The 19,218-nt window shown below is 42.5% G+C and overlaps 3 protein-coding genes and 1 pseudogene across 5 annotated transcripts; 3 read left to right on the top strand and 1 right to left on the bottom strand.

Moving 5' to 3' along the window:
• The first annotated feature begins 2,310 nt into the window (after window positions 1–2,310).
• Window positions 2,311–6,616, top strand: LOC121995079 (annotated as a pseudogene).
• Window positions 6,617–7,213: 597 nt separating this feature from the next.
• Window positions 7,214–8,608, top strand: LOC121997088 (transcription factor PCF2-like). Its single transcript, XM_042551334.1, has one exon. It carries the CDS (start codon window positions 7,229–7,231, stop codon window positions 8,441–8,443), a length of 1,215 nt encoding a protein of 404 aa, XP_042407268.1. The 5' UTR covers window positions 7,214–7,228; the 3' UTR covers window positions 8,444–8,608.
• A 223-nt stretch (window positions 8,609–8,831) lies between these two features.
• On the bottom strand, window positions 8,832–11,861 carry LOC121997087 (bZIP transcription factor 29-like). Of its 2 annotated transcripts, none has more exons than XM_042551332.1 (4): window positions 10,728–11,861; window positions 10,466–10,640; window positions 10,305–10,389; window positions 8,832–9,254 (listed from the first exon to the last, which is right to left on the bottom strand). In XM_042551332.1, the coding sequence occupies exons 1-4, from the start codon at window positions 11,669–11,671 to the stop codon at window positions 9,007–9,009; spliced, it is 1,452 nt and encodes a 483-aa protein (XP_042407266.1). In that variant the 5' UTR covers window positions 11,672–11,861; the 3' UTR covers window positions 8,832–9,006. The 2 variants fall into 2 exon arrangements, with proteins under 2 accessions (XP_042407266.1, XP_042407267.1); XM_042551333.1 differs by having other exon boundaries at window positions 10,508–10,640; window positions 10,728–11,857.
• Window positions 11,862–12,840: 979 nt separating this feature from the next.
• Window positions 12,841–15,087, top strand: LOC121997086 (protein CANDIDATE G-PROTEIN COUPLED RECEPTOR 7-like). 2 transcript variants are annotated; one of them, XM_042551330.1, is made up of 2 exons: window positions 12,841–13,255; window positions 13,360–15,087. In XM_042551330.1, the coding sequence occupies exon 2, from the start codon at window positions 13,500–13,502 to the stop codon at window positions 14,883–14,885; it is 1,386 nt and encodes a 461-aa protein (XP_042407264.1). In that variant the 5' UTR covers window positions 12,841–13,255; window positions 13,360–13,499; the 3' UTR covers window positions 14,886–15,087. The 2 variants fall into 2 exon arrangements, with proteins under 2 accessions (XP_042407264.1, XP_042407265.1); XM_042551331.1 differs by having other exon boundaries at window positions 12,860–13,244.
• Window positions 15,088–19,218: the final 4,131 nt, after the last annotated feature.

The raw sequence follows: 19,218 nt of genomic DNA, 5'->3' as shown, positions 1-19,218 counted from the left end.
TGGCTTCACTCACCAGGATTTCCATCTGCCTAGCTTCACTCACTAGGACTTTCACCTGGCTTCACTCACCAGGATTTCCATCTGCCTAGCTTCACTCACTAGGACTTTCACCTGGCTTCACTCACCAGGGTTTTCCATCTGCCTGGCTTCACTCACCAGGACTTTTCTTCTGCTTAGCTTCACTTACCAGGACTTTCCTTCTGCTTGGCTTCACTCACCAGGACTTTCCTACTGCCTAGCTTCACTCACTAGGTCTTTCATTTTGCCTAACATCCCAGTTAGGACTTCCCAGTCAAGTATCCGGTCAACCTTGACCTACTTGACTCTTCTTCAATCAATATCTTATTGTCAAACATCTAAATCCAAACCAAGACTCAGCTTGGTTACCCAGGTCAACCTTGACCTGAGGGATATTGCACCAACAGTTTGTTACTATCTTCTACTTGCATTTGTACTCATTGCTTCTTTCTGAAGATTTCGAAAAGAAAAATCATAGTGGATTGCCTAACGATGTCGTCAAGGATAGCGAGTCTTGGAGTAGGAGTCGACGTAGGCTTCAAACCAAGTAACCACTTGAGTCGTTTGTTTTATTATACTATTTTCCACTGCTTACTTTGATTGGTTTTACGATACGAAAAGAAAGAGTTTTTTGACGGGCGATATTCACACCCCCTCTATCTCATTCTTCAATCCTACAAAGAGACTTGAACAAGAGAAGTGAGAAGCTAAGTCTCGTATGTTTGGCCGGTTCTAAGGCTCGACTGGCTATATGCTGAAAGACGTACACAGGAGAAGTGGAGAGCTAAGTCTCGTATGTCCAGCCGGCTTTAGGGCCCGACCGACTATATGATGAGAGACTTACATAGGAGAAGTGGAGAGCTAAGTCTTGTATGTCCGACTGGCTCTAGGGTCCAACTTGTTATTTGCTAAGAGACTTGCACAAGAGAAGTGAAGAATTGGCCCTGTAGAACCAATCGGCTCTGTGGCCACCCGAGTTTATATTGGGAGACCTACTTCTGAGTAGTTCATCCGGATACGTACATCCTAACTTTGACTATTATCTTACCTTGACTTTGACTTTGACCATCATATCAGCTTGACTATCCACCCACCTTACCTTTGGGGCTACTCACAATGTGTCGTATCAGCTACTGTCCATAGGTAATTTTTGGAGTTTTTCAACCAGGTCAACTTTCACACCACACCACCGATGATCTACTCTCCATTGCTTCCCAACGGAATCAGACAAACACCTTGTGATATGCTTCACCTTCATGTGACACATAAAACCATTTGAACAACCATGTAGTTCTTAGTTGTTGAAATCATGTCCCCAGGACGTGGCTCAGTGGTTAATGTATGGGAGCTTGCACAATAGTGTCGGGGTCGATCCTTGGTAAAATATTAAGGATTAAAAAAGATCCTCCCATGCATTCTTTTTTGTTTCCTAATTTATCTTTTCCATATTAGCCGTGATATCAATTGACGGAGGTGTTAACGAAGAGCATTTTTTTTACTTTTGCACGTTAGTTGTTGAGATCATGATTCATGATTGGGTTTTGCTATTTATTCATTTGCTAACACTTTGTTTTGTTTGATTATCATTTCATGAGGAATGTTACGCTCCACGGCAGGCGCGCTATCAGTTGTTTACTCGGTTCCTTATCGTACTTGTTCATACACGAAAGCATAGTGATTTAACTCATCAATTATCATCCTAGAAACACCATCAAGCTGTAGAATTAGATTGATGAGTTGTAGTACATTGGAAGATATAATTGCAACTTTATATCCATTTATTAAAGAATCCAATGATTCAAGGCTACTATTTAGGAATAAACAGAAATATGAAATACTGATTGATTTTTTATTTTTTGTATGAATTTTTAAACTTCAGTAAGTCAGCCTTTTGTTTTTAATAAGTTTATCATGTCCATATTTCCATTTCTCAATAATTTTGTTTGGGTTGACTTGATTCTCTTATGAAATTTAGTTAATCATGTTAAGGTTATGCATTATTCAATTATTTTTCATATCCAAGAATATTTAAAAACAAAGAAAGAAAAAAGATAGAACCATTTATATTAATGATTTCAACATTTATTTATGACACGTATTCATTAGTGCAGTGCTCATGATTAATCATAAATCATAATTAGTGATTGGGAAATTAATGGAAAGTATTTTTTTTCACATGTTGCAAATTTAAAATATATTGCTTTATATTTATTATTTTGTTGTTTGAATAATAATTTATTAATGATTTTAAGTTGGCCAGGCGAAATTTCTACTGCTATATATTTTTCATGTAGATGCCACATCTCCTCCACCGCCTTCGTCGACCTCGCTTCGGTTCGCTTTCTCCTCCTGTGACGAATCGATTCCGCTCGAGTGCGAGTTCTTGGCATCTTTGCTTTGGAAAGTCGCAGATCGCTCTCCTATCTCTCATTTCCAGTCGACGCGTTGTTTATGCTGCGATTGCACAATGATCCATCTTTGCCCTTGGGTTTGCACTCGATGCCTTTCCTTTCTTCTGGAGTTTTCAAAATATGTCTTTTTTTGTTTCTTATTGTTGAATCGGAGCCTTTCGTGCCTCGAATGTGGTACTCATTTAATTTGATTCGCACGGAAAGGAAAAAAAAAAGTTTCAATTTTTTTGGGGGAATGGCGGAAGGTAGAAGAAACAAGCTACTGAAGCCTGAGTAAGAGCACCACATGGTTTATGCAGGCTCTCAATGGTTGTGTTTGATGAAAACTAGTATTGTAAATTTTGTTATCGTAAATTATTTGGTTAATGAAACTCTAGTCTCAAGATTGATGGAAGAGTTCCAGGATTGCAGTGAAGCAGAATATTTAGTATCTGCAAGTCATGAAGGAAAACCTGTGTTTCACGAATTTGTTTAATAAAATTTGTGATGTTTTGTAGTACTCTCCACTTTAATCTTTTGATACTTTGAAGAACTAGCATCTTTTGGCAAACCAAAAGGAAATTGTGTGTAACCATAGTTTGATTGTTATTGAAGTTGAAAATTTGCAAGGTTTAATCATTTTCTGATTCTTATTTTATCTTATTCAACAGAGTCCATTTGCCAGAATGGTCAACTTTGGCAAGAAGTTGACGGTGAATCGGTGAATCGTGTTCAGGAATGGGAGAAGTATGCATTCATTGCTAAATTTCACTCTATTTGTCATGCTTTTTGCTGGAGCTAGATGCTGAAAACTCTTAAATTTGTTAAAATTTGAATTCCTGCAGGATAACATAAAAAGATCTTATTAAATGTTGCTAATAATCTAACATGACATTGTTGGCTTAGATTATTTGATTGCACTGTTCATGTCTGTTAGAGGGCATTCAATTGCAACAGACATTTTGGTTAATAGTTCATTTGTACACATGCAAGGATTGCCCTATACATTGTTTTTTTTTTATGAAAAGGATTGCCCTATACATGCTTACATGCATAAATGCATCATCTTGAAATTAATGGGCCATTCTTTTGTCTGCCTTGCTCATTGTCTTGAAACTAAGAGAGAACCATCTAACTTTTTGTAGCAATGAGCCTGCGACATTGCCTTTGTGCTTGGCCTAATAGCTGGCAGAGTTTAATTTCATGTGACATTTCCTTAGCTGGGAAACACTACCCTTGCTCTTTTAGAATTCACATGTTTATGGTCCTTATTGTCAAGTTAATAATCACCAATTTGATGATATCACCATCATCTCTACGCCCAATTTGTCATATTAACTTTATATTATGCCAATGTATTCGCGTCCGTTTGATGTTTCAATTTAGCCAATTCTGGTTATGCTTTATATGTTAACATGAGCTATTTGTTATTTACTTGTGTTCCAGGTATTGTATCAACTACAAGTTAATGAAGAAGAAAGTAAAGCAATGTGTACAAGGAATCAAACAAGGAGGAAAAGAGCATCGATGTGTACTAAAAGAATTTGCAAGGATGCTCGATGACCAAGTATGAAAAAAGTTTCAAGTCCGTTTTATAGCTTATCTTGGATAAGATTACTTTATTTCTATCCTTGCATAGGGGCATATTATCTAGTACGTGTAACTTTCGAGTGACTTGGTTTTGGTTTATTCTGTAATCAACAAATTTGGTTGTATCTATTTAAGTTGACTTTTATCATACACCATGCTGCCTTTCTATATCTTTTGTTTTCAACTAGAATTTCATTATGTACCAATTGCATCTTCCAAGAAATTGGTTTTTGCTGTTGGTTTCACTCGACATGATGCAACAATCTTTGACCCTTTTTTTTCATGAACTGGAGGAAATATTTCTTTACAATAGAATCGTGATCGAAGCTTATGTCCTCCTGAGTTTTCTATATTTTATGATTTATTTTCAGAAAATTGTTCCTGTTGCTATTACACTTTATAAGAACATTTCATAGACTCTTTTGCTTGTTTTTAATAGACTTGTTCATTATATTTCTAGATTGAGAAGACAGTCCTCTTCTTTCTCGAGCGACAAGGGATTATTGCTCACAAGATCCAAGAGTTAGGAGAGGAGCGTACAATGCTTCTTGACCTACCATATATATCTAAGATATCTGAATTGCAAGAAGCATATATAGCAGTTGGCTACGATCTTTTAAACCTTCTCAAATTTGTAGATGTCAATGCTACTGGTATTCGTAAAATACTGAAGAAATTTGATAAACTTTTTGGCTACATGTTCACAGATTATTATATAAGTACTAGATCAAATCATCCTTATTCTCAGCTACAGCAAGCTTTTAAGCACGTGGTAATGTGTCTCTCTTTCGTCCCTACCATGCTTTCAAGATGATCACTTTTTAAATTCTTTCCAGTTGTAGTTACTGCTAAAAAAAGGCTGCATGCTTTGAATTAATAGGGAATAGCAGCTGTTATTAGAGCTTTATCTCACAATCTTTCTGAGCTTCAAGAACGCCAAGGAAGCTATCTATCGATCAGCCCTCAACAGCTCTGGTGGTATGATATTTGGTCCTTATTACTCTTGTACCAAAGGCATAAACGATAGGTCACTCTTTAGGCATTTCTCTCTCTCTTTCTTTTTGCATCAGGTGCAAGATCCTGTGATTTACTTACTACATGCATCAGTCGACAAATTAACTCACTCTACAAATTTCCTGCAATTCTTGGGCCAACATGCCCTCATAATTGAAGAAGAGGAAGAGCAAGTCAATGAGGAAAGATATCACTCTGTGTCTCTTACGCTGAACTTGGCCAATACCTTTCTTTATATGGTCAACACTTGCATTGTTGTGCCAACTGCTGATGATTACTCGATGAGCCTTGGAGCGGCTGCAACAGTTTGTGGGATCATTATTGGATCTATGGCTGCGGCACAAGTGTTTTCTTCAGTTTATTTTAGTGCATGGTCGTATAAATCATACTTCAAACCTCTGATGCTTAGCAGCATTGTACTCTTCTTAGGCAATCCTCTATATGCATTGGCTTACGATCTCAGCTCCTTAACAATTCTTCTCATCGGTCGACTTCTGTGTGGGTAAGTAAAATCTTCTAAGATCTTGGATGGTTAGTCTGTGGTTCAGTAATTTCCTACTTCATGGTTCCTGTAATTTACTCCAAAATGTGTAAAGGATGAATTGTGAATTGTTGAACCTTGTACGCAATGCATTTTTTTTTGGTACAATCATTTAACAGTCATTTGCAGAAGCTTAGTCAACTTACGTAACAAATTGATACTGAAAATGCAGGATGCGGTCTGTGAGGGTTGTAAACCTTGGAAACATCAGCGACTGTTACATTTTTTTTTCTCGAAATTAGGCCATGCGGATGAAGCATTAGAAAGTGGCCTTGTGCAAAATGGAGACTTCAATTGTCATTAGCCGTTCTAATAACCTTATGAAGGGCACGAGGAATCTCATTAGCCGGCGACTTCAATTGCTTCAGACTATAAATTGCTTACTCCATCAGTAAAGGTAAACATATATCATCATTAGCCTCAATGCTGAAGGATTGCTTGCAATTGTTGTGTGTGCAAATCATCGAAGAAGTCGAATTTTAACTGTGTTATAGGTTGAGCTGTTGATATATTTTATGCTCAAGTATGCAATGGAGATATTGCTGGCAGAATCGAGCATCACTACCAGTTTCTACTTTGGATGGAGTCGATGGACTATGAGTTCAGTCGCGATATTTCTTGCAGTTCTTGGACTTACAGTTCTTCCGGTTAATGCCGTTGTTGGTACTTACATTAGCAACATGTTCGAAGCAAGGTATGTGTAATCTATCTTATATTGCACTAGCCTCAAATTATTCAAACTTTATCAGTATCTTGTTATTGTTGTTGATCTCGTTGTGATAATGTCAACTTATTTCGTTTTCTTTTGTTCTTTCTTTCATTTTGCAGGCAAATTTTAGTGCTATTAGGCTTACTATTAAGCTTCGACTTTACATCGATGTATACAATACCACAATATGTGAGCTCTGCATTGATCACATTTGTCGCAAAGTTCTTGAAGGTAAAGTATTTATGCTCACAGATGGCCTTGCTCTATGCCGATTACCGCTATAGTTAACCTTGTTTCCGCATGAACCTTTAAACTACATGGGCTACCGATCGACTGGAGGTCGCAATTTTCACTTATATCGATTTGTTATTGAAGATTTTAGAACTTTTGTTTATCAGTTCGTCCTCGTATTTTTCAGAAATAAAAGAATAATGATTATATGGTGCTACCATAATAGTTTAGAAAATTTAGGGCGATTTAGGTGAAAAAAAAGTGTATTAGAGTATGATTTGATCACTTAGCATTGATACATTGATTGGACAGATTCTCGTTGGCGTGCCGCGTGGGGTCCTCACTCACCATTTAGTAAGTGGGTGGTCCCCAAGCCTTGGGAGCCGGTTGGCTCCAGCTGTCGTCTTTTCAGGTTGCCACGCGTACCTTTCGAAAACCACCCGTATTTTTACCCGTTGCGCTTAATCTTTCTACGTTATCACGGATGCGTTTATTCCACCAATAATTTTATGACACGTGCGCGGAACGAGTAACGAACCTAATCAGTGGAGACAGAGGACGTACGGATCGTCTGTCGCGTCGGAACAGGAAAGTCATGTTACCGCATGCAAGCCACAAAAGCGATGACGTCACAATGGTCATGTCAGAGATCGAGAATTTGCGTTTCCTGGCTCGTGTAGGACATCTGGCAATGGAAGCGTTGGTAGAAAACGGATTCGGTAACTTATACGCGTTATGCCCCGCACCGTCGGATCGAGGTCATCGAGAGAAACGGAAGATGGGGGACCCATCAGATCAGACGGCTCACAGCGCGAGAAGTTGGGAGCAGGCCATTTGATCTCTTTTTCTAGCCGTCCGATCTTTGCTGGGGGCCCACTTGGTTTACCAAAGAATAAAATGGAGAGAGGTGGTTCCCAGGGTTTAGTTGTTTATCTGCAACCCCAGAGAAAGGAACAACCGAGGCATCGGTGGCGATTGCGGGCGGCGGAGGCAGCAATGGATTCTCCGGCGATAGAAGACGTGGGCGGCGCAGGCGCGAGTAGTGGCGCAGCGGGAAGCAGCTACGGCGGCGGAGGGGGAGGAGGACAGGTGCACCGTCTTATCGCGCCGAAACGGGAGCCCATGGCGTTCCTGGGGATCGGCGCGCTGCCTATCATTCGGCGGCCCGCGCCGAGGACTAAGGACCGGCACACCAAGGTGGAGGGGAGGGGGCGGCGGATCCGGATGCCAGCCGCCTGCGCTGCTCGGATCTTCCAGCTAACACGAGAGCTAGGGCACAAATCGGACGGCGAGACCATCCGGTGGTTACTCCAGCACGCGGAGCCGGCCATCATAGCGGCCACGGGGACCGGAACCGTCCCGGCCATAGCCACTGTGGTCGACGGTGCGATCAAAATCCCCACAGAGGCTCCTTCCTCGTCCTCATCGGCGGGCCTGGCATCTACCTCCGGGGACGAGGAGTCCGCCGCGAAGCGGCGGAAGAAGCTTCAGCCAACGCGAGCGTCGGTCGGGTCCACCGCATCCGCGCTCGCCCCGGTCGCCGCGTTCTATCCGGTCCAAGACCCTCTGCTACAAGGTGGAGGTGCTGTCTCCATATCGACGGGGTTGGCGCCGATCTCTCCGACCGGGGTGGTGCCGATGTGGGCAGTGGGCGGCACGGCCGCTGCGTCCAGCGGAGTGAGGTTGCTACCACCGGGAGCGCTGTGGATGATGCCGCAGGCGACTGGGGAGGCGTCCGGACAGGCGCAGATATGGGCGTTCCCTCCCGCCTCGCAGTTCATCAACCTCGCCGGAACGCCTCCCGTTGCCGCGACGTATCCAGGCGGTTTGGTCGCCTGCAGCAACACAGAAGGGAGGAAGCAAGAGTTGCATCTGATGGGAGGGACCCCGCCGGAGGCGGAGGAAGACGAGTCGGAGGCGCCGTCGGAGTCGGAGGAGGACGAGGTCTAGGTTTTCGTCGTTTTCCCCAATTTAATTTCGTCCCTAATTAAACTCGGATGCAAAAATCCGCCTATGTTTTTTTTTTTGCCGCTTGGGAAGGCGCGCACGTGCGCTCGTGAGAGAGCGGAATGTAATTTTCAATTCATTGAATATTTTTCTGCATTATTAACTTCAGGGTCCCCACTCCCTCACTGTTTGCGATGTGCGAGTGCGGTCAAACTTGCTCGTGGACCATGCGGGTGGACCATCACACGTGCCTTCACGTGTGCCGCCTAGGCCTGGGGTCCATGTGCTGGTGGTGGCCCACGTCGCTAGTAGTGATATAGACATGGAAGCGTAATTTACGCTTGTCGGGCAAAGTAAATAACCTTTGAATACAAGAAAATAAAAAGAAAGATTATTTTTTTAAAAAAATTAAATTAACTCCAAAAAACAAATCTACATAATGCAATAAGCTGACATGGTCAATCGATAAAATACAATGACAATCCCCATAAATTATAGTAAATGCCTAAATGCAAGGATAAAATTTTCTTAAAAGAGTCCAAAGTCATCATTCTCAATTTCTTCTATCATTTCTTTGATTCCAAATCCAACCCACCGCTGCTTTGCTGTTGTTGCTGCTGGTGTTGCGACTGAAAATGATAGAGAGGAATATGAGCTGATACCTGATGTTGCTGCTGCAGTTGCAACTGATGTGGGGGGAAGATCTGAGCATTTATCGCTTGTCGATCTACATTCTTCGATAGGTTGCTCTCGGTGATTTCACTGGTTGCAAGCTTCAGTCGCTGAACCTCTGCATTCAGAGTCTCATTGATGGCTGTGTGCGGTCAAGAATCAAAAAGAGCAACTTAAAAGTAGTCTCATTAGAACAACAATGAGAAAATTTCAACACTGAGAACAAATAAACTTAGATTTAGACGAAGTAGAGTGAAAGAGGATTCGATATAAACTTCAAAGAACCAAGTCAGACTAAATTTCCATTGCTCAAGACGTACATGAAGATACCAACTTATCGTATGATAAGGCACATAGAAGGTTCAATTCTTTATCAGTGGTAATAGGGGTGTTTACAATTATAAACGAATCAATCTAAACCACATTCAGATTAAGCTATAAAGGAAACACAAAGACGTCTATTGAAACTTCAAATTACTCACGGAGACCACAGCGAAAATTAATCTGTTGTGAATGGCCAAAACTAAGAATCATGAAAACCATGGTTTTAACGATCGCGTCAAGTAAGTCATAGAAAGGATAATGTCAGCATTTAACAGGGAATAAACATGCAAGTAGAAACCGCTAAGAATGATATTGAATATCCTAATTGAGTATAAAGGATAATAACAAAAAGTTTCAACAAAGAATGCAGAATCTTTCATGCCATTTGATAGTTAAACATGGACAGAGCAACCTTTTTTCCAATGTGCAAAAGGCAAAAACGATGTAGTATTTAAACCTTTCATAGCCTTGATACTATAAAACTGGAGTGAAAGAATAAAATATCCAACAAATAACATAATTTTCTATCAAGGTTTCATTTAGAGACAAGCAAGAGATCTGTCATCAAGAACAAAATGTGTAATGATCCATTCATAATATTAAAATTTTATAAGATAATAGCTCTAAGACATCTAAGACTATTTATTATTTCTGGAGCTTTGAATTTTAACCTAATTACACTCATCAATCAGCAAAAGGCTGTTGGCAAATAACATTGAAAAAGAAGATTTATCTTGAAAATGATCGGGTGATTCATCTAATGAAACCAATTTAAATGATAAAGACTCACAAGAAACCCTTAATGCAAACCTGCAGCTATAGGAATATCATGTGACAAAGAAGAAAAATGATAATGCTGCGAAATTACCATCTCTCAGTTGTGCCTGTTGCTCCATGGCTTGAAGACGAATCCTAAGCTCATTGTTCTGGCGTGACAACCCTGTCGAATCCCTCTGCGAAAACAATACAAAAACATATGAAGAATCAAAACAAGGATCAAATGAAGAGGACTAATGGTGGAGAAAATACAGGTAATTCATATGAAGATATAGGATAACACAGATGACAGACTTGCAGCAAGGTCAATCGTGCAGATAATGTAGTTGCTTCTGTCTGCAAAGTTTGCACCTTCTGCTCCAATTCCGATATATACCTCATCTTCCGCTCCTTCGATCGCGCAGCAGATTGTCGATTGGCTAAAATCCTGATAGAATATAAAATTTAGCAGCTATTGAGCTTTTTGAAGAGCGGAAGAAGTATCAGAAGTTGAATTTTGGTGGAAACTAAACACCTCTTGACTCTTCTTGGATCTGCTAATGCCATTTCTGCAAGCTTCTCATTCGCCATTATCTTCTTGATCTCCACGCTGTTGAATTTGGTATTGAGAAACTCCGAATTCAGCACATTTGCAGTGCCATCCAAAGAATCACTGCGTGAATGATGCGCCGTTTGACTTGCCGAAGAAGGCAGCAGCTGGGGAGGTTCGTCCCCGAAGCGAAGCTTCCCTGAGAGACTATCCATGGAAAGGCTCCTGAAGTGGCGTGTAGTCACAGGATTAAGATCGCCCTCGACGCTCCTCTTGTCACCGGAGTGGTCCATGGAGCTACTCTCCGCCTCGTTCTCACTGCTGTCGGCCATGCTAGTCCTCGTCCCGCTCAACTTGTTGCTATCCAGATCCCCGTGTTTCTCCTCCATTCCCGACGCATCGAGCGCATCTAAGTTCATGTAAGCATTAAAGAGGTCATCGGCGGTGTCCCCTTCCGACTTCCCCTCCGCGCTGCTCTCCGTCTCTTTCTCCCACTCGGCCTCCTGCTTCACTTTCTGAGGAGGAAGAGGGCGCTGTTGCCAGATCATCGCTGATGTGGCCCCATCGGCCGCCATGGGACCAGATGGGGAAGCAGACTGGAAGAAACCGATTGGGACATCGCTCTGCGACCGTCGGTGAGCGTTGCGAGGAGGCAAGCCAGCAGAATCGAAGGGTGGAGGGATGGGGTTAGGCGACGAGGAACCGAGGGTGGAGAAGGTGGGGTTTCGGGAGAGAGATCGGAAGTGAAACGGAGGAGACGGTGAAGGAGCACTAGGCGGAATGCCGGGGCGTACGAAGCTTCCATGGCGGAAGAAAACAGCGCCTCCTTCCGGAACCACGACCGAGGAACACGAAGACGAAGTCGCCGGCGATGGCGGTGGCTTCAGTCGCTGCACCAGGTCGCCGCGGGCGGCCTCCGCGTCGCCCATCTCCACTCAATGCCCAGAAAAGCAAGCGAAAAGGGAAAAAAAATGAATGGGATAGTCGGCGAGGTGTTCGACGCCGGAGCGGCGCGTCTTTCGCGGTCGTCGTTCGGCGATCGTACTCCGCTTCCGTGTGAAAGGAAGAAGGCTGAAGAGGGCGACGAAACGGGTAAGCTGGTCGGGGACGCCGCGTGAATTTAAGAAGCGTTTCGTTTCATTCCGCGTCCCTTCCTAATGACTAGCATTTTACCAACACACCCCTTCCATAATTAAATATTTATCCAAACACATCCAAATAACTCATTTTCTCAATAGAAGTTGTCGTTAAAAACATTATAGGGTGCAGTTTGAAACTTGTAAAAAAATAAGATTCCTTTTTGGTAAAATGCGCTTCCTTCGGACACAAAATTTCGAACTCTGCTATTCCACACCCAAGTATCCTACCTTCGTCGACAAGGAACCACCGAGCAGGGCCCGCTCTCTCACCATGTTTAGTTAAAGTGCAAAGCTGCCAATTTAATGGCGGATCCGGTCCGGTTCAGATCAATGAACCGGGAACAGATTCCGAAATGGATATGGAAACTCGCAATTAATATCGAGGCATAAATAAAGTATAGTTATTGCATCAAAACAAACAATTAGAGAAGCTTTTTAATTGGATTTGGGAACAAATCGAGGTAATTAAACCACTAATTAAGCTGATGATTACGAGATCGAAGTCAAATCTTTCATTGCCAATTATTTAATTTTTCTTTCCATTAGCCGAATGAAATGGCATAAAATTGTAGAACGTGAGTGAGTTGAGGTTTCATTATTATCCTTCAACATAATTTATGATGGCATATTAAATATTCTTTTTATTTTTCTCATAAATGAATGCATGAAAACAACTAGTAAAAAAAAAATTAAATAAATAATATCTCTAGTCATTACTTCACCATTCAAAGCCAATAGTCCATGCATTCAATTCCAACAACTAAAAACCAGCTAAATTTTTGTCCTTAATGAATTTTGACAATGCAAAAATTAAATTAAATTAGCATGCCTCTCTCGTCGACACATTTATAAATAGACCAAAGAATTATTATTAAATTAAGACAAATCGAGCTTAAATTTTATATTATTTAAATTTTATTTGATAAGGCAACTGATTGTGACATTTGGTCGAACATCCAAAAGGCTTCGGATGCCCCCCACAGCATGGCGTTCCAGGAAAGCAAGCCCTCCACGCGCATTCCGTCCAACACTTTGTCTACGCAGTGAATGACGCCGCACGCACTTGGCGCGCATGTTCGCCAGGCCCCTGGCCACGACGCTGCGAGAGCAACCCTCCGTTGCCGAGTGGTCGCCGGGGGGCGGGCGCGGCGCAAGCGTGGAAGTGACTTCCTCACCGCGTCGGCGAAGAAAGCAAGAGCCTTCTCTTCATGGCCCTTCCTCGCGAACCCGGCGACAACATCGGTCCCTGGTGATATCTGAAACGAGACAGCAGCTCCTTCTACGTCCCCCAAAACTTCATGCTGCCATCCATCATGGTGTTCCAGGGTTTCAAAGTCCGGCGAGCCATTGCGTCGAACACTTTGTGTGCATTTGGCGAGGCCTTCTAAATCCACAATTTATTTATTATTTACTATTTTATTTCGCTTTTGGAAAAATATTTTAACAGTTCCCATTTCGTAATTTCAATACTTTCCCAGTGGTATTCTCGTAACTCCGAGCGTGAAAACGAAGCCACACCAACCATCCCGGCCGAAAAGGGCAGAAAATGACCTAATTTAACGCCTTCTCTCTCTCTTCGCCGCCGTGGGAGAGCTACGCCGACATCTCTTCTTCTCCCATGGCGATCGAATCGGCAGCGCGTTTTCCATCTCTGCCAGGCATCAATGCGGGATTTGCGTTCGCATTGGTATTGTTGTCGCTTTGGATCGGAACGGGGATGGCGGAGATCCGTGAAATGGCGGTGCTGTCCGACGCACGGTCTATCATCCCCTTTGACGAGTTCGGATTCACCCGGTGGGGCGGCCTGGAGCTCAACGTCTCCGGCATCTCCTTCTCCTCCGATTCGTCGACGGACGATTTGGACCTGACGCAGTTGGGATTCTTTCTGTCGACTCGGGACGCCTGGATCCACGTCCTGCGCCAGCTGCAGGATCTCGACATCACCTGTGCCCTTCAGTCGGAGCTCGTCCGCGTCGTCTACTCCTTCGACCGTTTACTCCCGCCACCCAATCCCTCGGGTATAGCCGTCGCCCGCGCCACCACCTTCCGTTTCGCCGTCAACCTCACCGACAGTCCTGGCCAGTTCACTCTCGTCTTCGCAAACTGTCTCCCGCCGCTCGGCGTCTCCATGAAAGTCCGCTCTGCCATGTTCAACCGCCCGGACCCTAACGATCCATCCTCCCGCGCCTACTTATCTGCCGGCGCCGCCGTGCTCCCCCAAGTGTACTCCTATCTCTTTTTCGTGTATGCTGCTCTCGCCGTGTTTTGGGCCGCGGCCCTCTTCCGGAGGCGCCGCTCCGTCTTTCGCATCCACTACTTTATGCTCTCTGTCGTCATCCTCAAGGCCCTCAACCTCCTCTGTGAGGCCGAAGACAAGTCGTACATCGAGCGCACAGGCTCAGCCCACGGTTGGGATGTCCTCTTCTACATCTTCAGTTTCCTCAAGGGTATATCCCTCTTCACCCTCATCGTCCTCATCGGCACTGGCTGGTCCTTCCTCAAGCCCTACCTCCATGACCGGGAGAAGAAGGTGCTCATGGCCGTGATCCCACTCCAGGTCGTTGCAAACATCGCTCAGGTCGTCATCGACGAGTCCGGACCCTACGCCCGCGACTGGGTGACGTGGAAGCAAGTCTTCCTCCTCGTCGACGTGGTCTGCTGCTGCACTATCCTCTTCCCTATCGTCTGGTCCATCAAGAACCTCCGCGAGGCTGCCAAGACCGACGGAAAGGCCGCTGTCAACCTCCTGAAGCTCACCCTCTTCCGCCAGTATTACGTCGTTGTCATCTGTTACATCTATTTTACTAGGGTGGTGGTTTACGCCCTCATCACAATCACTTCTTACCGATACCTGTGGACGAGCGTGCTTGCTGGGGAGCTAGCCACCCTTGGTTTCTACGTCTTTACTGGGTACAGGTTTAGGCCTGAGGCTCATAACCCTTATTTCGCCATTGATGATGAAGAGGAGGCGGCTGCCGCTGAGGCGCTCAAGCTGGATGCATGATGACTATGAATTGTGAAGTAAAAATATCCAGTAACTCAGAGATTAGAGGTTTGTTGCTTCGTTTTCTTTCTTCTTGTATCTTACATTTACTTCACGTTGTTCCACATTTGCCACCTGAACATGTAAAATCTCGTTCATTTGCTACCAAATTATACATGCTAGTTAATGTATGTTTTTAGTGATTGTTACATCCTTGCTCGTATATTGAAACTTCCCTCACATTATTGTTCTTTGACACTTTTCGAGCTTCTAATATTGATGGTCTAGATGTTTGACTAAGTTAAAAATATCATGTATAACAACTGTTCTCTGTTCTAGATGATATGCACTTGACGAATTGATGCTTATGGATTGGAAGCAATCATGCACCTACTTATTTGTTTGTGTTTTGTGTTTAAACTTTCTGAAGAAAGTGTAGCAGTCTATATAATTGGTGTGTGTTTGTGTAATTGTGTTGCTTGGTACTCCTATTAGAACACAAATTTTGATCTGTCTGAAAATTGGAGAGATATGTGCTGACAAGTGGCTGCGCTCTTGACCGGATGAAGACTTTGAATTAGAGGAAAAGGGATTTCTTTTTCCTCTCGGCACATACCAAAAAGAGCAGATAGAATGTCAGTGCCAAAAAATCAGAGAAGAGGTCCATGGCAAAGATCTTCTGACGTTCAAGTCAGTATGACGTCCGAGCGAGCAAATGGAGAGAAGAATAGTAGAATGTGTGCGCGTAAGTAAAACTATCGTAAGACTTGTGTACCTTATCAACAGAGATGGTCATTTTATATATCATCTTTTATAAGCTCTGTAATTATAAGGTGGCATATAATGTCAGAGATTATCGAGTAAGGGAAGACATACAGCTTGGGCGATGTACAATAACCGTCTGAGAAATCTTCTGTTACTCATATGTGCACCTTTTTTGCCTTTTGTAACTTACAAAATTAATAAAGCGGTTGAAGGAATATGTTGTCATAAGTTATCGGTTGATGGGAAGTGCAATCACCTTTGAAAAAGATTCTAGTGAATGCTAATATTGTAATAGAGAAATATTCTTTAACAAACGGTTGTTATTCTGACAGAATGTGATTCTCTGACCATGTTGTCGGTTGAGTGTATCTCAACTGGATCTATAAATTGGTTGATTGTACATCCGTCATTCCCTTAAGTTGCTTGGTTATGCATTTGGTGGTATTGGAGATCTGTTCTTGAAGTAATATGAAGCTAAGTCCCCTAGGTCCGATCGGTTCTTTAGTCGACCGACCATATATTTAGATACTTACCTTTAAGAAATGGGGAACCGAGTCCCTGGAGATTCGATCAGTACTTTAAGCTGATCGTCCATATGAGAGAAGACATGTCTTTGGAGTGAGAATCTAAAATTTGGAAATCTAACTGAGTTTATAAGGAGAGTTGTTTTACACTATCTTCTGTACGTATGAGAGACGGGTATGTTGAGCTGTGTAAATTTTGTTGGTCTTGGTATGACCGACAAGAGGAGACTGAATTGTCTGAAATGAAAAATGTACCCTTCTCAAAAAAAAAAATTTAAAAATTAGACAAACACTTTGAGAAAAAGAATACTTAAAACAAAGTATGAGACTACCGGGGTTATTTGGTTTGTAACCGAGGAGATTGCTAATCCAAGGCAAATGAAGCTTTATATGCTGACTCCTTCTTCGACACAAGTCGGAGGCAGAGAAGCGTCGTACAGAATGTTGACAGCTCAGGTAAATAAAGAACAGAATGGAAATAAAGAATGAATGGAAACTCGATTACAATAAGTGTTGTGTTTAAATGAAGAAGGTCAAAGCTCTATTTATATCCCACTGGTCGAAAGTAGTCGTTTGTTGACATAACAACTCCAGACACCTAGACCTGCTTCGGGCGTCCCAAGTTGCGCGCCTTATCTGCTCGCAACGGCTACGTAACAGTGTAAAGATAAAATTTTATCACGATCCAAGTGTTTAGATCCAATCCGGGTGCTGGGAGTGTTGTTGACGTAGACGAAAAGTTGATTCGCAGCAAAGGGTGCTTGATCGGTACCCTCGTGATTTGGGCGCTCGAACCAGCTATGGGCGCCCCGACTTAGTCCAGGCATCTGGATAGAGGTTAACTCAGAGTTGACTTTTGTCCGGTCTTTCGCTCTGTCGCTTGGGTGATTTTCAGGTCATCCAGAGTTGAGCTCACTCGAACACAACTCCGACCTTCTCCTCAAGCACTTTTTCGCTCCGGCTTCTCGTCCCTCTGAAACATTATATGCTTTTTTCTTGTCCGCCAGCGTACTCTTCTGCAACACTTCGTCCCTCGGACACACCTAGTCTGTCGACTCCTTTCTCGTGCCATCATTTTTTTTAGTTGCGTCTTGTACTTGATTTTTTTGTATTCCTAAACTCCTATACACTTAAATACAAGGATTAAATATAACATGATCTAACTTAACGTAGTTGACCACATCAAAATTATCTCGGGATAATTATAAATCTAATTGGAGTTATTATCCACTGACTATATGAAAGAGGATTAACATGTGAGAAAACTCATAGGGTTGACTAGCAGTGTGGTTGACCAATTATATATTAAAAGACTTGTACTGAATGGGAAGTTGGTCTCCTTATTCTGGTCAAACGTATGACCAGACGAATCTATGATAAGCCAAACATCCCTTAAATTTGATTGACTATTAATTGCACAGAATACAGGAATGGAGTGATAGATTTCTTAAGTTTAATTAACTGGTAGATTAGACATCCTCGCACTAAACGTCTTAACGTCGAGCGAATAATAAAATCTCACGAAGAATGATATATTGATTATCACCTCTGTTTAAATTTGATTGTCATATCAGTGTCATATCATCTTAATTTTAATTAATTAGTGTGTTATATTTGGATTCGTCTGTAGCATCCTGTATGAAACCAAATAGGAAGTGTCCTTTATTGAATTTTTTGTAAATTAAATTATTTTTTTTGGCCGTTAAAATGGATGGTCTGTTTTTCCATCAATCTTAAAATATAATTCGTATGCTGAGAAATTAGAGTGTTCAAATGATTATTTTTTGGTTTGTTGAAAATTATATAATATTTTGTTTCAGGATAACTTAGATTTTATTTGATCGACATGCGTATTTTTTTGTCACGTCTGACGGTTGTCTACAATTTATAGAAGTTCTTTAAAACAACTCTTGTTCTTCATAACATCAAATAATAGACACACAAAATGAACCATTTGGAAAATATGCTTATATGCACATTATTTTATTTTTATTTTTTGATATTCCGGATATCCATTCTTGGAGGTGAATTGTTTTTCTTGACTTGTCCTCCAAATAAAAAAAAAAAAGTACTTGCATTGAAGACCACTTGCAGTCGAAGAGAGCCCTGCTCCGTTTGAGTACTAGAGCTGTCGGTTTCAAATACAGTCACTCCATCAGATGAGGACTGTCGAACTCTATCTGAACAAAAAAAAAAAAAATAATAATAATAATAATAATAAAATTCAGTTAACTCTGAATGATCGTGTTGGTATCCAAAGATAATTTTAATGTAATCAAGTAAATTAAATTAAATATTATTATTTTTAATCCTATGTCTAAGTGTACAGGAATTTAAGAGCACATGAAGTCGAACGAAAGATGCAGCTAACGAAAAGGACGACACGGGATAGAGTCGACAGGCTCGGTGTTTCTGAGGGACGAGGTACTGCGAAAGATTATATCGGCGAACGAGAAGGGAGTGTGCGGTGTTTCCGAGGGGCGAGAAGCCGGAGCGAAAGATTGCTCGAGGAACAAAAGACGCAGCTGTTCGAGAGACGAAAAGCTGTGGAAGAGTATGCTGGCGGACGAGAAGGAATCAAGCAGCGATTCCGAGGGACGAGAAGTCGGAACGGAAATTTGCTCAAGAAGGTCGGAAGTTGGGTTCGAGTGAACTCTATTCTGGATGGCCGAAATCATCCAAGGGAGCGGAGTCGAAGCAGAAGACCCAGACCGAAGCAAGCGGAGCCGAAACTGGAGGCCCAGAAAGAAAGTCAACAAAATGTTGACTTTCAACCTTGGGACTCCCGGACCAGTCCGGGGCGCCCGAACCAAGTCGGGGTGCCCGGACCAGGTTGGGGCGCTCAGAACCCTTCCGAGCGCCCAGAATCCAATTCTTAGTCATTTCGACCTGGCATTTAAACGTTGCATCGAGGATAGAATTCTATCCCATTCCAAGCATCTGGAATGCTTCAAGGCGCCCCGAGGGCGGTTCAGAAGCTAAATATAACGAAAAATAGTGAAACAACACTTGTAGACACTTTCTGTTTTAGTTTTCTGTTTCTGTACTGTCATTGCTGTAAAGAG

The sequence above is a fragment of the Zingiber officinale genome, chromosome 6A (genome assembly GCF_018446385.1).
Source record: "Zingiber officinale cultivar Zhangliang chromosome 6A, Zo_v1.1, whole genome shotgun sequence".
NCBI classification, from domain to species: Eukaryota; Viridiplantae; Streptophyta; class Magnoliopsida; order Zingiberales; family Zingiberaceae; genus Zingiber; species Zingiber officinale.
The sequence above is the reverse complement of the archived record's forward strand: the minus strand, read 5'-3'. Positions and strand labels throughout refer to the sequence as shown.

Bases quoted from the DNA above. Each gene is read 5' to 3' on its own strand.
- LOC121997086 (XM_042551330.1), top strand. From the start codon at position 13,500: ATGGCGATCGAATCGGCAGCGCGTTTTCCATCTCTGCCAGGCATCAAT.
- LOC121997088 (XM_042551334.1), top strand. From the start codon at position 7,229: ATGCCCCGCACCGTCGGATCGAGGTCATCGAGAGAAACGGAAGATGGG.
- LOC121997087 (XM_042551332.1), bottom strand. From the start codon at position 11,671: ATGGGCGACGCGGAGGCCGCCCGCGGCGACCTGGTGCAGCGACTGAAG. The intron at 10,641-10,727 runs GTGTTTAGTTTC...ATATTCTATCAG, and splicing joins GATCCAAGAAGAGTCAAGAG to GATTTTAGCCAATCGACAAT. The intron at 9,255-10,304 runs GTAATTTCGCAG...GACCGCACACAG, and splicing joins ACAGGCACAACTGAGAGATG to CCATCAATGAGACTCTGAAT.